This window comes from Pipistrellus kuhlii, unplaced genomic scaffold, assembly GCF_014108245.1.
Source record: "Pipistrellus kuhlii isolate mPipKuh1 unplaced genomic scaffold, mPipKuh1.p scaffold_m20_p_62, whole genome shotgun sequence".
Classification (NCBI taxonomy): domain Eukaryota; kingdom Metazoa; phylum Chordata; class Mammalia; order Chiroptera; family Vespertilionidae; genus Pipistrellus; species Pipistrellus kuhlii.
Genome location: NW_023425565.1, coordinates 1,734,966 through 1,755,187, shown reverse-complemented (window position 1 = coordinate 1,755,187; position 20,222 = coordinate 1,734,966). Strand labels below are relative to the sequence as shown.

At 54.3% G+C, this 20,222-nt stretch overlaps 1 protein-coding gene across 5 annotated transcripts in view; it reads left to right on the top strand.

Moving 5' to 3' along the window:
* Positions 1 to 695: 695 nt before the first annotated feature.
* Positions 696 to 20,222, top strand: part of BICD2 (BICD cargo adaptor 2) — a 58,961-nt gene continuing 39,434 nt past the window's right edge. Inside the window, exon 1 of one of the 5 annotated variants that reach the window (XM_036420125.2) lies at positions 696 to 1,085. In XM_036420125.2, coding sequence (XP_036276018.1) covers positions 846 to 1,085 — 240 coding nt within the window. In that variant the 5' untranslated portion in view covers positions 696 to 845. The remainder of the gene's footprint in view (positions 1,086 to 20,222) is intronic. The other 4 variants (XM_036420121.2, XM_036420122.2, XM_036420123.2 and 1 more) reach the window with 4 other exon arrangements.

The following is a 20,222-nucleotide window of genomic DNA, read 5'->3' as shown; positions in this document are numbered from 1 at the left end:
AGTGAGATGGGCTGGACTTGCCCTGGAGCCCTCCTCAGTCCTCCCTGCCCAGATCATGCACTGGTGGGGTCCCTCGGCCGGCCGGCCGGCCGGGCCTGCGCCCTCTTGCAATCCAGGCTGAGAGACTCCTCCCAGTGCACCAGGCCGCTAGTAAGAATATGATGCTAACGAATGAAACCTCTTCTCTAGAACATAAAGCCATTGGTGGAGAAGGAATGGTGGCAATAGTGAAGAAGCAGCGTGGACTCGTTAGTCTGAACCAGACTCAGCAATGAAAACTAAGGTTAGTCCTCCGAGGAGGGTGTCTGCAGGTCTCCCCGCAGGTGGTGATCACGAAGGGACACCAGCCGCGACTCAGGCAGGCTGCGCGGCCAGGACGTGCGCACCTCCCGGCGTCCCAAGCTCAGCGAGGGCACGTCCGGGCGCGCACGTACCGCAGCCTCGACGACTAGGTCCGCAGATGGAGGGGACTGAGGCGCGGGCCCAGGGCGCGGGCAGGAAAACAGCATACTTCCGGCTCTACGATGGCGGCCTCGCGGGCCAATCACGGCCGGGGCGGGCAGGCGCGGGCATGACGGTCCTTGTAGTCGGTGCGCGGGCGGGACTACGGCACCCAGAATACCCCGGGCGGCGGCGGCGCGGCCAATCCAGGGCCGAGGCGGCGGGCTCGCGACCGCACGGGCTCCGCGGTCGCGCGGGCGGGACTACGGCACCCACAGCGCCCCGCGCGGGGGAGCGCACTGCGGCTGTGCGGCGGCCCGGGCGCCGTCGGGCTGGGCGGTGGCCAAGCGGACGGGAGCCGGGTGTGAGCCGGTGGAAGCAACGTGAGCCGGTCCGCGGCCACCATGTCGGCGCCGTCTGAGGAGGAGGAGTACGCGCGGCTGGTGATGGAGGCGCAGCCTGAGTGGCTGCGCGCCGAGGTGAAGCGGCTGTCGCACGAGCTGGCCGAGACCACGCGCGAGAAGATCCAGGCGGCCGAGTACGGGCTGGCGGTGCTCGAGGAGAAACACCAGCTCAAGCTGCAGTTCGAGGAGCTCGAGGTGGATTACGAGGCCATCCGCGGCGAGATGGAGCAGCTCAAGGAGGTGAGGCGCGGGCGGCCGCCGCCACGCCCTCGGCGTCGCGGCCCGGCTCCCGCCCGCCCCCCCCCAAGCCGACCCCTCGCCGGCGACGGCAGCCCCGGGCGCCGGGTGCGCGCGGCCGGCCTGCCGCTGCGGGCCGCGCTGGGTGGGCCGCGTCGCCAGCCTGCCTGCTCGGGGGGCAGGCCTCGCGGACGACGGCTGGGTTCCTGCCGCACTGGCTCCCGGGCTGGGAGAGGGCGTGGGCGTGGGCTGAACGCCGAGGAAAGCCCGCCTGGTCCTGCATCACCTCCGGCGGACACTTCCCCGGGCGGCGCAGCGCCTTCAGCGGTCTAGTGGCCAGGACAGGGCTGGGGCAGATCGCCCGGCCTGCGTCTGGAGGCCTGTCTCCGGAGTCAGCTCCGACCATTCCCCCATTACTGCCCTGGGAAGCGAGCTGCTTCCGCCCACTTCCTGTCTTGGCGCCCTCCCGGCTCTCCCCTGCAGATGGGACGGCCGCTCTGGGTGTGTGTCGGGTTTTCACTCCGGGATGAGGAGGTCAGGTCCTCGGCAGCCTTCCGGGACGTATTCTCAGTGACTTGAACGCCAGCTTCTCCCAGCCCTGTGCGGGAGTGAGGAGGAGGCCTTCTGGCTGGAACCCAGGTGTGGACAGGGGCCTTGACTTCCTCCTCTGCAGCATGGCCCACCCACAAGGCTTGTTAGGAGGGCTTATATTTGAAAAGGCGAGGCATGGTGTCAATTTCCCTGACAGGGTGCCCCTTCCCCACCTGACTTTCCCCTTGTCCTGGTGGGCTCTTGGCCCTTGATCTTGGGATCCACCATGCTATCTGCTTCCCCCACCTCTCACCTCCTGGCACCAACACACCTGGTGGCCTGGGAAGGGTGCCTGGACTGGTCAGAGCCTCCCTGCCTCACTGGGAGTCCAGTAGAGTCCTCTTTTGAAGGTGGGAGGAGAGAATAAAGGAATCCGTGCCTGGCAGAGAGGTGCTTGGCGTTAGCATCAGTAAACAGCTGACATGGGCGGTGGGAAGGCAGGTGGCAGTCACTAACCCCAGGTCCTGACATCTGTCGGCAGCATTGAGCCTCCTTTGAGCCAGGCTTGGCTGGCACTGGATCTGCAAGAGGAGTAATATGTGGCCCCTCCAACAAGGGTTCCATTTGGTGTGTGTGCGGGGGATGGGAGCCACCCAGGGCCTCCCTGGATGGGGCTCACCCCCCACAGCACTCACAGTCCCCCTCTTGTGCTCACAAGCTTGCCTTTGTGACCCTGTAAGAGAGGACTGGACCCATGATTGCAGAGGGAACTGCCTTCCACTCAGGGGCCTTTCATTCGTTAGCCCTTTTCCAGGTGGACAGACATTGTGGCCCATGCAAGCATCTTGGCTCCATTTAGTGGGTGTGTCTGGGAGGTGGGCCCCAGGGAAATCAGGAGGAAGTGCGTCCGTCTCCACAGTGTCCTTCAGGTGCCTGCTTGCTTAGCTTGCTGTCACCTGCCTTTTGCATACACTGACCACATGGCCCTGGACATGTTGCCCTCTGTCCTGAATTCAGTTTTCCCCGTTGTAGGTGGGAAGTTCTGGCAGAAGCTAGAGGAAGATGAATCCGTTCAGTAGGTGTTGCCAGAAAGCTTGCACCAGTTCACTCATACCTGTACCAGTACAGGCTCTTGTCAACCTGTTTATTTTGTGTCCATTTCATATTTGGAAACACTGGCTCTTACTTTAAAAATCAAGATTTAAGTAGATAATACAGAGTGGGGCAAAAGTAGGTTTACAGTTGTGAGTACGTGAAACCATTAATCTTGTATTATTTTTAGTTATTGTATTATTTTTCATGTGAACAGCTGTAAACCTATATTGGCCCCACCCTGAATTTGTTGGCTCCATTTTTTTTTCTCCTGTAGAGAAGTGAACTATCTGAATTCTTTTAAAACTATTGGACTAAAGTGGATTCAGTTACTAACAAATGCAAACAATTGCCTGTACTCTTGTGCAGCATTTGTAGGTAATACCATGTTTGAGGGAGGGAAGCTGTCTGGCAGGGTGCAAGCAGCTTTACTGGTGCAGGCGTGTTGGGTGGGAGGTCCTGTCTGGTAGGGTTAGGTAAGTGCCAGAAGTAGGTGGTCCTCACAGGTTGGGGGCGGGGGGGGGGGGGGGGTGATGGCATCCCTCAGGCCAGGAGCAGGTTCCTGATGCAGTGTCAGCCCTGCCATCTCTCAGGATCTTGACTGTGTGGTGTACATACATCTTGGGGAAGCAGTGGGTGCAGTTGGTGAGCTCTGGTGTTTCATGGGCTGGGCATAGTGCCTGCCTGGCACACAGGAAGTGCTTACACTTGCTGGTTAGTGGCCTCAGCTCCTTCCCTCCACCTCTCCGGCCTGGATCCCCTCCCTGCTGTTCCCACAGCCACCAGCTCTGCTCCTTGGCTTGGTGTGATCTGTAGCGTCCCCACTGCATCTCCCAGGGGCAGCCCAAGCCTGCTGCCCGGGGCCTCCAGGTGGCCCAGCCTGTACTGCCCTCACTGCCGATGCTTGTAACCCCTCTGCCACCCCCTCTGGACTTGCCTGAGCCCAGCTCCCAACACTCATCTGTCATCCCTCCTGTCCTGCAGGCTCAGCAGCCGGGAGGGTTGGGGCAGAGCTGATGAGAGCAGCTCCCTTCCCTCCCTCTTATCATCTCCTCGCAGAGGACGTGGAGACTGAGGTAGAATGGGTGGGAGCGACTCAGGAAGGCTCAGCAGCTCAAACAACGTGGGAAGGGGTCCTTGGCACCAATTCCCCAGCCTTGTGTTTGCAGAAGTCACAGACGGGGTGGGGGAGTGCTGCCACTTGGTCTCACCCTGCAGCTGAGCTGCTCCTGTTGTAGCCTCCCCAGGCCCCACTGACTCCTGCAGTCCCATACCGGCCCTTGGATTACCACCTTCTTATAGCCATTGTACAGATGGGGAAACTGAGGCAGGTGCAGAGAAGGCATGTTTGCTCAAGGCTATGCCCCAGCATCCTGTCTGGAAAGGGCAGGCACCTGCGGAGGAGGCAGGGCGATTGGAGGCCTCGGCGTGGGCCCGGCCTCCTCAGTGTCTGCTACAGGGCAGGAAGAGCGCTGCTTGTGCTGAAGCCTGGAGGATTCTCCGCCCTCTGAGAGGCCTAGAACTCAGCAGAGTCTTTGGGGCTGGGAGCGGGGAGGGGCCAGGCCCTTTTGGAGCTGCAGCTGGAGCTGGAGCTGGAGTTGGAGCTGGGTGTGGTGCGTTCTGCTGTTGCGTGAGAGGCATGACTTGGGGGGCTGAGGAACCCTGAGGTGCTGATGTGGCCTGCTGGTCCACAGCCAGGAGAGGCAGCTACAGGTGTCCAAAGGCTGTGACTCCAGGGTTCACTGTGGCTTACTGCTGGACACTCCCTGCTGGCCCACAAGCAGAGGGTATGGGCTCCCTCCCTTGTAAAAGTACCGGGGCTGCTGCCATCTGCTGTCCTGGCGGGAGCAGCTGTGCCTCTCAACATCCCAAGGTGTGGCCTTGGACTCAAGACTGGCACACTGACAGCTGCTTTCCTACAGGTAGGCAGCAGGGTCGCCAGGCAGGGACCAGGAACCCAGGCCTAAAGGTGGCTTTTGCCTGGGAGGGGAGGAGGTACTGCTGTGCTGCATGGGCTGTTTTCAACTGGCTCCAGGAGGGTTCGATCCTGCTGGGCCCTCAGCTGTGTGGCTCTCGATAAGCAGCGTTGCCCACTGGAGCCAGGATAGGTCGCAAGAGTGCAGGTCACTGCATGGGTTGGTACACCTGAGCCTGTGGGGGAGTGATGGGGGTGAGTGGCTGAGGCTCCCTGGGCCTGAGCAGCTGACTGGGAAGAGCCACGGCCAGACCAGCTGGGCTCCTGCTGCACAACCCTCCGAACCCCGTCATTTCCAGTGAAGGAGGTCACTTCCCCTCATCAGTTTGGGGCAGTCACCCCTTAGACCTTCGCCATATCAGGACACTACACATATTGGGGGTAAAGAAAGATTGGGTTTCTTCTTAGACTGTGAAGGGAAGAGGGCCCGTGGCAGGGGCTGGCCCGGACTCTGCAGGCTCTGACACATGAGGTCCTCCCAGGCCCTGTGCTGCTGTCCAGCTGCTGTCCTGGGCATTAAACCCTGCCAGTCCGCTGGGCTCTGCCTTGGGATGTAGACTGGGCATTTGTAATAGTTGTTTTTAAAAAGACACAGAGTTGGGTATTACTCTCTGAGTTGCAGAAAAACAGGTTTCATTCAAGTGGATAAAGACAGGAGTTTCCATAGTTTGGAAGGTATGCACTTCGAGTCTGTTGGATCATGTGAAGTGATTGCGTGGTTTGTATCACAGGTTTGCTTTTTTAAAGACAGTTTTCTGCAATAATGGTTCCACCTTCTTTAGGGGAAGTTGTAAGTGTAACCAGAGCAGAGGGAATGTGCCTCTCTGCCTGCTCCTGGCAGCCTTCTCTTTGCTTCACTTTCTCTGTAAGTATGTTGGTGTGCTGTGCTGAGAAAGTAACTCTTTTTTATAAAACACTAGAGGCCCAGTGCATGAAAATTTGTGCACTCTCCGGGGGAGGGGAGGGTGTCCCCTTCAGCTCAGCCTGCACCCGCAGTCTATGACCCCCTGGGGGATGTCCACCTGCCAGCTTAGGCCCGCTTCCCAAAGGAATCAGGCCTAAGCTGGCAGTCCAACATCCCTCTAGCAACCTGGGAACCCTTGGGGGGTGTCTGACTGTGGCTTGGGCCAGCCTAAGCCACAGTTGGACATTGTTAGCGCTGCTGAGGAGGCACTGTGTCTGCAGCCATCAGCCCCGCTTGTAGCTGAGTGGAGCCCCCCTCCCCCCCATGGGAGTGCACTGGCCACCAGGGGGCAGCTCCTGCATTGAAGGTCTGTCCCCTGGTGGTCATTGCGCATCATAACGACCAGTCGTTCCACTGTTAGGATCAATTTGCACATTACCTTTTTACTATATAGGATAGGATAACCGTAGGTGAATTTTCGCACCTAACAGAATTAACAGTGATTCCTTAGTGCTGTGTCCGATCCGGTCATTGTTTGCATTCCCCATTTTTGGTTCATGAAGGCAGCTTTGCAGTTGCAGCAGGGTCTACTCCACGCAGAAGGCCTTGGTGCTTTATGGACAGAACCTCAGCCCGTCTGGAAGTCGCCTTCCTGCCTCCTGTTGGAAGCCTAGAGCTGCTCTCCTAGCTCCATCAGGACTGACACACTCTGTCTTTTCTTAATTTTCTCTTCTTTGAAAAATGGGCCAGAATGATGCCTTCAGTTGATATGTGGCCTGGCTCTTGGGTTGCTGGGTTGTTGTCCCCCATCTGGTCATGACAGCAGCCTTCATGGCACCTGCTTGTGCCTGCCCGGGCTCTGGGTCACCCATTGAGTGTGTTCTGACTGTGATGCTGAGCGCTGCCAGCTCTCTCTGAACCAGGAGGGGATGCAGGGGCCCAAAGAGTGAGGGTGACAGCCATGCTGTGTGCTAGCAATGCTTGATGTGACCCTGAGTGGTCCCCTCCCTGGGCCTCGGTTTTGGCCAGTGCATCCCTGAAGCCCTGAGAGTGGACCAGCTTCCCTCTCAAATGATGGCGTAGGGGAGCCGGGACCTCATTCTGCAGACTCCTGTGGTTTGCTGCCTGGGACTGGCTCGGCTCTCTCCTCCCTCTTTGCCCCTCACACCCTATCCTGCACTTGCTGCAGAGTCCAAATTGTTCCACCAGCTGGAGTGATACCCTGAGAGCTGTAAAATGTGACCTGAGTGGGCAGAGGGTCACTGCCCCCTGGTAGGGGGTGTGCCAGGAAAACTGTCTACAGTCCTGAATCCAAGCCTCACCTGCCATCAGTCACCATGTCGCCTGTGCAGATGCTGGGGTTGCGAGTGTCCCCCCTTTCTGGGAGGGCAAGCTCCTGAGCGGCCTCAGAGCCAGTCTGCATCTCACCAGCACCTGTTGTGGCCATCATCCTGCCCAGAGTTCTGAGGGAGAAATGGTATTGTGGGGGGTTGATTTCTATCTTCTGTGAAGCATCACTTATGCTGTAACACTTGTTTACAAAGTGCCAGTTGTGTCCTAGCCAGTTGCCCAGTGGATAGGCATCAGCCTGTGGACTGAAGGGTCCTGGGTTCGATTCCGGTCAAGGGCGTGGATCTCAGTTACGGCTCATCTCCAGCTTGGGCCCCGGTCTGGTGGGGCTTGTGCAGGAGCCAGCAAATCAGTGTCTCTCTCTCACATCGATGTCTCTGTCTTACCCTCTCCAACTCTCTCTGAAAATCAATGGAAAATATCCTCAGGTGAGGATTTAAAAAAGAGAAGTGCCTATTTATTTCAGAGTAGATGATATTTGAGGGAACAATGTGAGCACAATGAGATTTTAGCGTTTGCTTATGTGTGATTTTGTCCCTAGAACTCCAGATGAGCATAGAACCTGACCCAGTGGCCCTCCCCCCAGATCTGCTGCCACTTCCCATCCCATCTCGGAGGCCCCTTCCCCCCAGAGATGCCTGGCATCGGCCTCACTGCGCTGTCAGGATAAAGAGCTGTGTGTGTGGCAGCATTTGTGTCTGTTTGAATTCTCTAACAATGTTATACTGTGCTGCCTTTTTTTTTTAAATATACGTTTTATTTATTTTTTTACAGAGAGGAAGAGAGAGGAATAGAGTTAGAAACATCAATGAGAGAGAATCATCGATCAGCTGCCTCTTGCACACCCCCACTGGGGATGTGCCCGCAACCAAGGTACATGCCCTTGACCGGAATCGAACCTGGGACCCTTCAGTCCGCAGGCCGATGGTCTATCCACTGAGCCAAACTGGTTTTGGCTGTGTGCCTTTTTCAGGTAATTTTTAAAATTAAGCTACTTTAGTAAACTTTTAGGCTCGCAGAGCCATTGTGAAGCTATTAGAGGTCCTCCTGCCACCAGCATCCTACATGAGCGTGGTTAGCCAGCGTCCATGCGTCTTTCTTAACCAGAGTTCAGATTTGTTTAGATATTCTTAGTTTTTCCTGCTGTTCTTTTCCTACTCCAGGATCCCACATAACAGTTGTCATATCTCCTCTGGTTCTTGGTTGTGAAAATTTCTCAGACTTTTGTTGCTTTTGGTGACTTAGACAGTTTTGAGGAGTGCTGGTCAGGTATTGTGCTGAATGCCCTCATTTAGGATTTGTCTGATGTTTTCCTTGCAATTGGAACAGGGTTATGGGTTAGGGGAGGAAGACCACAGAGGGGCAGTGCCAGCTCCCCCATCCGATTAGGGTCCGTGCTTCCGGCGAGGGTGGCTGGACGCTGGCTGAGGCGGTGGCAGCGTTCGCACTGTGCCCTCGAACACTCTGTGGAGCTTTGCTGTGTGGGAGCTCCGCCTCCTCCTTCATTCACCCTCCAGTACACCACGTGGACTCGTGGTGTTTGTGTTTGTTAAATTCTTGTTCCTGACCTGGTCCCGGGAAGCGCTTCCATTTGGCGCCTGTGCCCTTTGCGATGCCTGTGGTGAGTCCCCTCCCTCTCTCCCTGCCTTCCTCAGCACCTCCTTCTTCCCAGCACTCCATGGTGCTCAGCGCCTTCTTTACACCCCTGCCCGTCCGGGTCAGCTCCAAGTAGCCCGAGTGTCCCTGCTTCCCAGCCCCTCGCCTGGGGTTGACAGCCTGGGGTAGACGTGTGCTCTGCACACACGCCTATAAACACCTCTAGGTGCGGCCGCCTGCATCTGTGTGTATGCAGCCGACCTGAGTCTCCCCTGCCGTAGTGATGCAGTCATTCTCTTCCCGCACACCTCACAGTGCTTCCCAGCTGCTGGCTGCACCCCTTGGGGAACAGTTTACCAACTAGACTCTAGTCGTATGTGCAGTCCCTTTGCTTTGGTCTGACACACTGCTTTTTCCCCAGTGAGTTACTTAGGCAGCACTCGGCGCCCGGGCCCTCCAGCAAAGGGGCTCTATCCATCTGGAACACAGGGAGGCTGTTGACCACATTCAGCATTTCATCCGGGGACCACTGACCTCCCAGGTGACTTAAGAATGTTGCATCTGCTCTCCGGGCTATAACACCATCTGGGTTTTGACAGATGCAGTGTCATTTGTCTACCATTAAATATCTCACAGAATTGTTTTGTTACTTTAAAAAAAATCTTCTGCACTGGCTGGTTTGGCTCAGTGCCGTGGTCGGCAAACTGCGGCTGGTGAGCCACATGCGCTCTTTGGCCCCTTGAGTGTGGCTTTTCCACAAAATACCACGGCCTGGGCGAGTCTATTTGGAAGAAGTGGCGTTAGAAGAAGTTTAAGTTTAAAAAATGTGGCTCTCAAAAGAAATTTCAATCGTTGTACTGTTGATATTTGGCTCTGTTGACCAATGAGTTTGCCGACCACTGGCTCAGTGGATAGAGTGTTAGCCTGTGGACTGAAGGGTCCCAAGTTCATTTCTGGTCAAGGGCACATGCCTGAGTTGTGGGCTTGAACCCTTGACCCCCCAGTAGAAGGTGTGCAGGAGGCAGCCGATTGAGGAATCCCTCTCATCATTGATGTTTCTATCTTTCTCTCCTTCTCCCTTCCTCTCTGAAATCAATCAATCATAGAAGAAAGTCTATGCGTCACCTATGCAACACCCTCCGTCCGCAAACCCCTGACGGCTGCTGATCGTTTACTGTCTCCATAGTTTTGCCTTTTCCAGAATATCACATCATGGATCATCCAGTACTTAGCCTTCTCAGACTGCTTCTTTCACTTAACAATATGTGTTTATGATTCATCTGTGTTGTTATGTGATTTGATAGCCTTTTTTTTTTTTAAATCACAGAATAATATTTCATTGTCTTGATCAGGACTGGAGGCCCTTTTTTCTGTCAATAGCCATTTGGATATTTATAATATATTCTGGTCATATAAAATTACCAACTTAAAATTTAGCCTGCTGTATTTGGTCAAACATTTCATTAACTTACCCTCCCCTAATGCCTTGGCAGGGCCAGACCAAATGACTTCGCGGCTGGAGGTCCCCCAGCCCTGGTCTAGATGTACCATAGTTTGTTTATCCATTTAGACCGGGCATCTTGGTGGCCTCCAGTTTGGGGCATTATTAAGAAAATTGCTGTAAGCATCCAGTGCACATGTTTGTTAGGGCATAAGTTTTACTTGGCAATTAATTCTTGGCTTGTCTTTTCATTCTTTTAACTGTTGTTCACAGAGTAGTTTTTAATTTAATACCATTTGGCAAATCATGCTTCGATTTTCATCACCAAACCCAAGATCACATAGGTTTTTTCCTGTGATTTTATTTAGACATAGTTTTATATTTCACATTTAGGTCTGTGGTTCATTCCAAGTAGTTTTTGTGAAAGGTTTAAGATCTGTGTCCAGATTGGGGTTTTTTTTTGCATGTGTATGTCTAGTACCATTTATTGCAGAGACTGCCGTATACTTTCTCAACGAAATTGCTTTTGCTCCTTTGTAAGCAACTATGTGGGTCTGCTCCTGGCCCCTGCCTCCGTTTTCTGCCCCCTTGATCCATGCGATTGTCCTTTTGCCATCTCCCTGCTCTTGATTGTGTGTTGCTAGTTGTTTTTGTTTTTGTTTTTTTAATATATTTTATTGATTTTTTTTACAGAGAGGAAGAAAGAGGGAGAGAGAGTTAGAAACATCATTGAGAGAGAATCATCCATCAGCTGCCTCTTGCATACCCCCTACTGAGGATGTGCCCTCAACCAAGGAACATGCCCTTGACCGGAATCGAACCCGGGATCTTTCAGTCCGCAGGCCGACGCTCTATCCATTGAGCCAAACCGATTTTGGCATGTGTTGCTAGTTTTATTGGGTTTCTGTCTTTTTTCTGTCACTGGTGAGTCTTTCTCTTCAGCCCTGTGATTTTTATTGTGTGACTGCACACCCGATGGTCCTGGTCACCATTGGATTGGTTCTGGTCACCATCAATTGATGATGGTTCCTTTTTAAAATTTTTTTCCTCGTCTTGAGAAAAAGTAATAGAATGCAAATGGTTAAAGAGAAAAATCATGCCCTGGCTGTGTGGCTAAGTTGGTTGGAGCATCATCCCATACACCAAAAGGTTGCGGGTTCGATTCCTGGTCACTGCACAAACCTAAGTTGTGGGTTTGACTCCTGGTCAGGGCGTGCACATCAGGGGCAACTGTTGATGTTTCTCTTTCTCTTCCCCTTCCTCTCTAAAAAAGTCAATAAAAACATATTCTCAGGTGAGGATTTAAAAAAAAGAAGGAAAGAAAAATCACTAGAATAGTTGGTCAGATTCTCAGCAGGACATGCGTGAGGCTTCTCTCCTCCGTGTGTGTCTGGAAGGCAGTCCACAGGACTTCCATTGGGCTCCGCTCAGTCAGGGTTGAAGTTCTTCCTGGGACACCACTAGCAAGCTGCTTAACTCACTGCCTTTGCATTTGACCCTGGAGGCAGGCAGCCACTGGTCAGACCTGGGATTCAGCCCTGCTCGGCGTTCACAGGCTGCTTGTCCCACGGGTCGGGGCTGGCTGCTCAGTCCCTCCAAAAGTATGACCAGCGTCCCCGTATGCGTTTCAGATGCCTCTGCTGTCATTTCAGGTGCCCCTGCCATCCAGGAGCACATCTTTCCGGGTCTGGTCCTTCTTTGGTGCTAGAGCTGGACTCCACCAGAGATGCCAGCCCCACCTCTACCCCATCCTGGTCCTCTTCACTGGCTTCTGGACGGCTCTGCAGGAACCGCTGTCAGATTTATGGCTGTTCCAGCCGGCACGCGCCTTCCCCCGTGCTCTCTGGGCACGGGTCTCACCCCACTGTAGCAGGCCTCACCATGCCGGCTGAGGTCTGCGGAGCCTTCCTGTTTTCAGAATCCAGATGGCAGTGAGGCTCAGAGAGGAAGCAGGCCTGGACTGGTTAGGGCCTGACATCACTCTCCTGGCTGTGATCTGCTTACACAGATCAGTGGCTGCTGCAAGGGAAGCAGTGTTGTGCTGTTGGGATTGGGCTGCGAGTTTGCCACAGGCAGTCTGTGGATGGCATCCAGGATGAGTCGGGAGTGGTGGCCCTGGACCCTCATGCCAGCGCTGTGGTGGAGCGGGCTGTGTGCGCAGTGTGGCGCTGGGAGGATCTGCAGGCCTTGCCCCTCCGGACAACTTCCAGGTGTTTGGGTGGAGGGGTGAGGCTGGGACACTACATACCCGGCTTTAGTTCAGGGTCCTGGCTGCCCCTCCCTGAGCCTCCGTCTCTCATCTCTTTTCATGGTCAGTGTCCTCATTTCCTCGGGGTCTGGGGGCCCCTAATGTCAGGTGATACTTAGTCCCTGGGGCACCTGGGACTGATCCTGCCAGGGTGACCAGGACAGAATGCCAGGCGTGGGGCACACGTGGTCCCTGAGACCTTTTCTCACCCTGGCTGTGACAGGTCCATCCACCTGCTGGAGCCCCTGGAGGGACATGTGAGCATCACAGCCACCCCCACTTCCACACACACACACACACACACACACACCGCCACCGCAGAACTCATTACCGGGCCATGGCCTGAAGTAGTCTCTAACTTGCTGAGTGTCCCTTCCTGAAACGCGCTGAGATCAGAGAGGAAGCGAAAAAGCTTGGTCACTCCAGCCGGGCTGCTGTCCTGGGGCTTCCAGCCCACACAGCCCCAGCTGCCCGGTCCTGGCCGTCCTCAGGCCTGGGACACATGGGGCTGGACAGCTGTCCTCCTGCCTGACTGCAGGCCGTTGAATGGAGGTTTTGTCAGGCAGCCAGCTGCTGAGGAAGATGGTGGCTTGTCCCGAGGCCCCAGGATTGGCCTCTGTGTCCCTGGGTGGAAGTGCCAGGGTCTGTGGAGGCTGCCACCAGCCACGGGGCTCAGCTGGCCAGAAGCCTGTCTGCTGCCACTGAGGCAATTAGGGTGTAATCTTCTCTGAATAGCACGAATTCTGCCTACATCTCTCCTACCCAAGAGTGGATGCCAGTTTTGTAAAAGCAGCTTAGCGTTTGGACGCTGCCCAGGGCAGCTGGGGTGAGCAGTAGGCGATGGGATGGACATGGGCAGCTGGGACAAACCTGGCGGGTGGTGTGTGATGACTGTCACAGCCAGTCTTGGATTCCCGCAGCCAGCATGTAAGGGCTCTGCAGGGAAACAGGCTGGAAGCCACACAGTGGGCAGGGCAGACCAATGGAGAGATGGACAGCATACACGTGACCCTGTGAGCACTGGAATGGGTGTTCTTGGCACACTGGTCTGATGGGTGAGGGCAGACAGCCAGGTAGGTGTGCAGGTGTGCCAGCCTTGTCCTGCCCCCCATTTCCACGAGGAACTTGCCCTCTCCTTCAAGGGCTGGAGCAGCCTTCCCAGGTTCCTCCCTGCCCACCTGCTAGATGAGCCTTTTGGGCCTCCTTGGGGACCAGCTTTATCTTTGACCCACTCCTCCCGCACATTCTACCCCTTCTGGGACACGCCAGCTCTGGGAAGAGGAAAACGTTTTGGAGTGAGAAGCCCTGTGGTGCCAACCACGCAAATCATCCGACCTCATTGAGCCTCAGTTTGTTCCCCTGTGAAATGGGAGTGGTGAAATTTCTACTTTGCCTGCTGTTGTGATGATGAAGTGAGATTGCACTCTGTCTCACTTAATCAGTGTCCTCTTGGGGAGGTAGCCCAGCCTCCAAGCTGCCTCCAAACATGCCAGGGCTTGGTGCCATACCCACCACCACCTGCCTGCTCAGGACATGCCCTCAGAGCAAGGGAGGAGGGAGTTGGTCTGGGGTCCTTCTTGGAGCCTCTCAGCCAGGTGGGAGGGGAGGGTGAGCAGGCTGACGGTGGTGAGTGAAGTCTCATTGGGTGGCCATGGGGGTCCCTTTCGGTGGGGTGGCAGGTCTGTGAGCACCTGGCTCTGTGGCTCTCGGCTGACTTGGGTTCCAGTGGAAGCACCTGCAAAGCCAGGGTGGTGCTTCCGAAGGGACCCCAGGGGGCAGCAGAGTTTGGGAGCCCCATCCTGTCCTTGCAGCTTACTTCGGGATCCGAGGCTTCCTGCCCCGTGGTGGAATGCCGCTCTGCACGGGTCCGAATTGGGGCCCGGGAAGCAGAGGTGCACACGTGCCGCTGGGAGGGCCCACCGCTGTATCTCGTCTCCCTGCGAGGTCCCGACCACCAGCTGCGCGGGCTGGACTGGAGAGAGCTCCTCTCTGGAGGTGTGTGTGAGCCGAGGATACACCCAGATAGAGGCGTGAGGCTGGGGCCGTTCTGCCCTGAGTCACTAGGGCTTCGTGCCTGCTGGCTAGGGGGGCGCAGTAAAGAAGAGACACCTGCAACACCTCCCCCAGACCTTGCAGCCCCCTCAGCCTTCCCAGCAGACCTGGGAGGCACTGTCCATTCACTGGGCCTGGTGTTCCCGTCCACCCCCTGCCGTGTCCCATGTCCTCCCTGACCCCCAGTTCATGGACAGGTATTTGCTGAGTACCTGTTCCTTGCCAGGTGTGGCTCTCAGTGCCTGGCATGGGGTGCCCAGGTGTGCACCGGTGCTTGCATTCCTTCCGTGTAAGAGGCCCTCCTGGCCCGTACTGTGTGTCTGGGTGTCGGGCCTTGCCGCCCCAGGCCCCTGTCTGTGTTTGTGAATTGAAATGGTAGAGTGCCAGCCCTCAGGAGGCATGGCACTGAGGGAGTTCTGCAGGGAAGGTCCCTTGGGTAGCCCTCGGCACTTTTCCTGCCTGCCCCTGGCCCCCTGGTGACATCCCGGCTCTGCGGTGTGGCCTGATGGGGGCCCCAGGGGGACTCCCACAGTCAGTCAATCAGCCCTCCATGTGGCTGTGTCTTATGCGGGAGCTTGGACACCCCTCCCGCCCCAGTGGTTCCCTCCGGGAGGCTCAGGAAGCTGCTCCCACAGCCCTTGCCGGCCCGGCCCTGTTTGTCCAGGAGACCCAGCCACTGCCTGTCGGGATGGGGGCTCCCTGTGAGGTGGGGCGAGCACCTATTCCAGCCGGGCTGCACTGTTGGCCTCTCCCCTCCAGGGGCAGATGCTTCTGGAGCAACTCTGGCTGCTGTCCAGATGATGCTGTCTCGTCAGCAGCTCTCATTTTAAAATTGGGGAATAATTTGCCCAGAAGACAGAGTTGTTGCGTTCCTGTGGGTGCCCCTTGGTGAGGGTCATCCTCATGTGCCTTCCAGCCCCCTCCCCGCCCAGGGGCCCTGCAGCCTCACCGGTGGTCAGGCTCTGTTCTAGGCATCCCTGCTGACGGCTGTCCCAGGTGCTTTTGTGTGGGCTCCTCTGAGAGGCATCGAGCTGCCCGTGTTGGTTGGTTTTCTGTGAGCCTGGGTCTGAGCCACTAGCGCCTCCCTCTGGGGGACCTCAGGGTTGCCCATGCCTGGTCTCAGGATCACAGTTGTGTGAACACCCAGGCATGTGTGGACCTGAGCTCTCACCTTTTTGGCAATTCCTGTGAGGTAAGCCCATCTCCCCATGTCCAGAGTGGACACACAAACAGCCCCCCTCCCTCTACCCCCATTCCCTGGCAAAAAAGACCGGCCTCTTCTCAGTTACCCAGCACCTGGGGAAGGGGCTGCGTGCCAGGAGGGAGATCATTGCCATAAATCCGTGGGAAGCAGGCCTGGCCTAGCCAGCTCTGGGGATAAAAGGCACTGTCCCAGGCACACCAGACTCCAGGCCCAGACCCAAGGCTGGAAAGGTGTGCCAACTGGCGGGTGTGCCTGCAGCTGGGACGGGTGTTTCTGCCTGCCTGGGTGGTTCTGAGGCTCAGGCAGCTGAGCGGTGGGGCTGTGGGTCCTGATCCTGGGTTTGCCTTTCAGCCTCTTCTGCCTCTTTCCTGTCTTTGTGGTGGTTCCACTGGGAAATGATATGGAGTTGTTTGTTCTCAGAGTTCAGTTTCTTACTTGTGAAAGGAGATCCCTCCCGAGAGAGAAGCTAATAGGCTCCCGTTAGCACAGACTGTGAAGTGCATAGGCCTGGGCTGTTGCCCGCCTCCCCTCCACGGCCTCTCCCAGCTGTTCCATCTCCTCCCTTGACCCCTCAGAGCTGGGAGGGTGCAGAGGGCACCTGGGGGCAGAGAGCTGAGCTGGCCCTGTGAGCCACTTTGTTTCTGGGTGCCTCAGAACTTCCCACGGGGCCTTAGGGTGGCCTTCCTGGGTGCCAGCCCCTCCCGCCCTCTCCCCTGACCTGGTTGTCTGCTCAGGTGTCTGTAGGGCAAACATGCCACACTCAGAGGCTACCACGGGCCAAGTAGACAAGGTGTGAGAGTAAGTGGCCGCAAAAAAAAGCTTCCGTTTTCATAGAAACGTAGGTTTATTCCGATAGAGACGTGCTGATTACAAAGGGCTGAAATAAAGGAGTCATCCTTAACATAAAATAACTGAACATTTTAATAACAATTAAAATTTTTCTTGAATAGTAACTTACCAGACACTGAATAACTGCACAAATTATAAGTGTAACACAAATAAACCTATTTTTCTCGCTCTCCAAAGTGATATATTTCCTGTTGCTCACACCAAACAAGTCAGTCCCAGACTAATGGTGGCCATTGGCTGCTAAAATATCCGCTGCTGGTGTTAGTGGGGGAAATGGTGCGCCTGCGCATAAGGGAAATGAATGCAATAGGATTCTAGTAATCAGCCATTAGTGAGCATTGTAGTTCATTATTAATAATTATGTAAAATAAGATATTGTAAAAATTAAGTTACAGAATTTTTAAAAATATATTTTATTGATTTTTTTACAGAGAGGAAGGGAGAGGGATAGAGAGCTAGAAACATCGATGAGAGAGAAACACCCATCAGCTGCCTCCTGCACACCCCCCACTAGGGACGTGCCCGCAACCAAGGTACATGCCCTTGACCGGAATCGAACCTGGGACCCTTGAGTCCGCAGGTGCCGACACGCTATCCACGGAGCCACACTGGTTCCGGCAAGTTACAGAAATTTTTATTAAAATGTTTCTTACATACCGTTGTGTTGGCTGAACCACAAAAATATTTGTTGTGGGCCACATGCAGGCTGGGGGCTGCAAGTTTGACACGCTTGGTGTAGGGGCTTCCCTTGTTCCTCTGTGTGCCTGTGCCTGAGTGCCTGTGTGCCTGAGTGCCTGAGTGCCGGAGCCGTGGCCCGGGGACCTGCAGCTTGTTTCTTCCCCCTTCCTGATGGGACCTTGCATTCTCGCAGCACGTTTTTGCTGAAGTGCTTGATGGGAAGTTGACCTTTCATCTAGTCTCTTACGCCTCTTGTCTCCTCAGGAAGGAGGGATTGGTCTTCCCTCCCATCCCTGGGCACGCTTGCCCTGCAGCTGCCTGTCTGTCTCTGCCAGGCTCGGGCCTCTCAGACATCTGTCTCCTAGCTTTGTGCATTTGGGTAACGTTTCAGAGGCTGCTTCCTTTTTAATGGTTTGCTTCTATTTCAATAGCATAAGATACAGAAAGTACACAAATCATAATTGTACTGCTTCATGGCCCCACATAGCTCTTCAGATGGAACAGTGGCATGTTGTCAGCATCCCAGGGACCGGTCCCTGGATTTGTCCAGGGGTAATGATTCTGGCTCTGAATTTCCCTATTTTTGAGTTAGGGTAGGCCAGGCGTGGGGTACGTCTGGCCCGTGAAATCACTTGGTCTGGCCCTGCCAAGGCATTAGGGGAGAGTTAATTAAATGTTTGACCAAATATAGCAGGTTAATGTTTATGTTGCTAATTTTGTGTGGCGGGAAACGATGTTACAAATACCCAGTGGCCCCTGGCAGAAAGAAGATTCCCCACCCCTGCGCAGCAGCCCCGTCCACAGGCTTTGTGTGCTCACTCAGCGTTTTGTGTCGTGAGGTGCTATTGCCTGAACTTGTAGATTATCGGCATTCGTTGCTGGTAGGGCTCTTGTGCACTCACCATGCTTCCCTCCCCAGGTTTGAGCTGTTGGCTCTGTACCACTGTAAGCATGTGTATGCATGGCACGGCCTGGGCCGTCTGAGTGGAGGCTAGGTAATTTCCAGGGTAGTTGCACTAGCAGTGTGGGTATTCCTGGCTCTCACCATCCTCCCTACCCAAAGGGGCACTCTCTGTGTTAAATTCCAGCCTTTCTGATCTTGTCTTTCTTGCTGGCCTGGTGCTGATTTGCATTTCCCCATTTGGAGACTCTTGTGAAGAGCCTGTTCAGGACCTTGGCCACTTTTTCCATGGGGTGTCTGCCTTTTCCTTATTGACATGTCAGTTATTTATTTATTCTGGTATAGATCCTCCTGCTCTCTGGCAGTATTTCTGACGCTAGTACCGTGGTAGGAGCTGGCGTGAGGGATCTATATGGCCCAGAGTTCCAGATGTCCCTCTGCTCAAAATAGCTGAGGCCTTGGCCTCTTGGAGTCTTTGTTTCTTTGTTCATAAAATGAGAATGTCATTTCTCCTGAAAACTTTGATATATTAGTAGGCATTAAGTGAAATAATATACTTACAGAGAATTGTGAGAGTAGTAACTATTATTGTTACTAATATTAATTTACTAGAGGCCTGGTGCACGAATTCGTGCATGGATGGGGGGTCCCTTGGCCTGGCTGGCGATCTAGGCCTATTGAAAGGGCCGGCCGGCCGCTTGCGTGGTGGGGGGCCCCTTTAGGAGGTTGGCTGGCCATGGGAAGTTGGTTGTGGAAGTGCACAGACCACCAGGGGGCAGCTCCTGCGTTGAGCATCTGCCCCCTGGTGGTCAGTTCACTTCATGGCAACTGGTCGACCGGTTGTTTGGTAGTTTAGGCTTTTATATATATGTAGGGTGTTTCCCCCCCATTTTTTTTTTTTACTGTTTGAAGCAGGCATCTTCAAACTACGGCCCGCGGGCCACATGCGGCCCGCAGAGGAGTCTGATCCGGCCCGCCAGGTTTTTTGGGCAGTGAGCGCAGCCGAGGTGTTACAGTAGGAATTAGTAGTTCATATAGTCCGGCCCTCCAGCTCTCTGAGGGACTGTGATCTGGCCCCCACTTTAAAAAGTTTGAGGACGCCTGTTTTGAAGGATTACAAATAGTAGTACATATGCCTCCTTTTTCCCCCCTGACTTACCCCCAGCCTCCCCTACCCCTATATATGTAGATTTTTAATGGGAGGAGATCTCATACCCATTAGGATGGCTAAAATCAAAAGACAGACAATATCAAGTGTTGGTAAGGAAATAAAAACTCACACTTTGCTGGTGGAATGAAAAATGGTGCAGCTGCTTGGCAAATAGTAAATTTGCAGTTCCTCAAAGTGTTAAACATAGAGTTAACAAGTCCCATCTATTTACTTATATGTATATGCCCAAAAGAATTGAAAGCATGTGTCTACACAAAAATATGTACATATGTGAAGTTACAACAGAATTATTCATAACTTCCCCAAAGTGGAAACCACATGAATGAATAAATGCAGTGTGGTCTGTTCTTACAGCAGGATAGTGTTTGGCAATAAGAGACGTGCTGGTGTCACTAGTGAAGGGGTTCTTGCCCCCCTCAAGATAGAAATCAATAGGAGATGAAACAGATTCAAAAGAAGAGGTTTACTGAAAACGAGGTGGAGGGAAGGAGAAAGGGAACTTGATGCATCAAGGGAGCAGTCACTAGTGAAGATTATGGCGCCCTGGCCCAGTAGCTTGGTTGGTTAAAGCGTCATTTCCAATATGCTAAGGTTGCAGGTTCAATCTCTAGTCAAGGTACATTCTAGAATCAACCAATGAATGCATAAATAAGCGGAACATCCTCCCTCCCTCCCTCTCTTTCTCCTCAAACAAACAAATCAGTAAATAAAAATTTAAAAGAAAACGGCTCCTTGAACTGCTGCTGGATCGAACTTATTCTGGCCTGGGTTCTTCACGCAAGTGCAGAACAGATTTCTTTGCTTTCCCGTCCCGCCATGGGCTGGTCTCAGCGGGTGCAGGTGGGTGTGCAGCTCTTTGGGGAGTGAGTGCTTGAAGAGAACTTTAAGCATATTGAGGAAAGGCTCAAAAAATCACTGGAGGTATTTGCATCTTTAAGGAAAGCTCAGCCTGTCTCAGTGGTACACATGGTGAACCTTGAAATCATGTTCAGTGGGAGAAGCCATAGAAACAGAAAATACATTGGAGGTTCTTAGGATCTGTGGGAAGGGAGCTGGGAGTGACTGTAATGGGTCAGGTCTTTCTGGGGTGAAGAAAATGTGCAATTGGATAGTGGTGATGGTTATACAAACGTGTGAATTACCAAAAC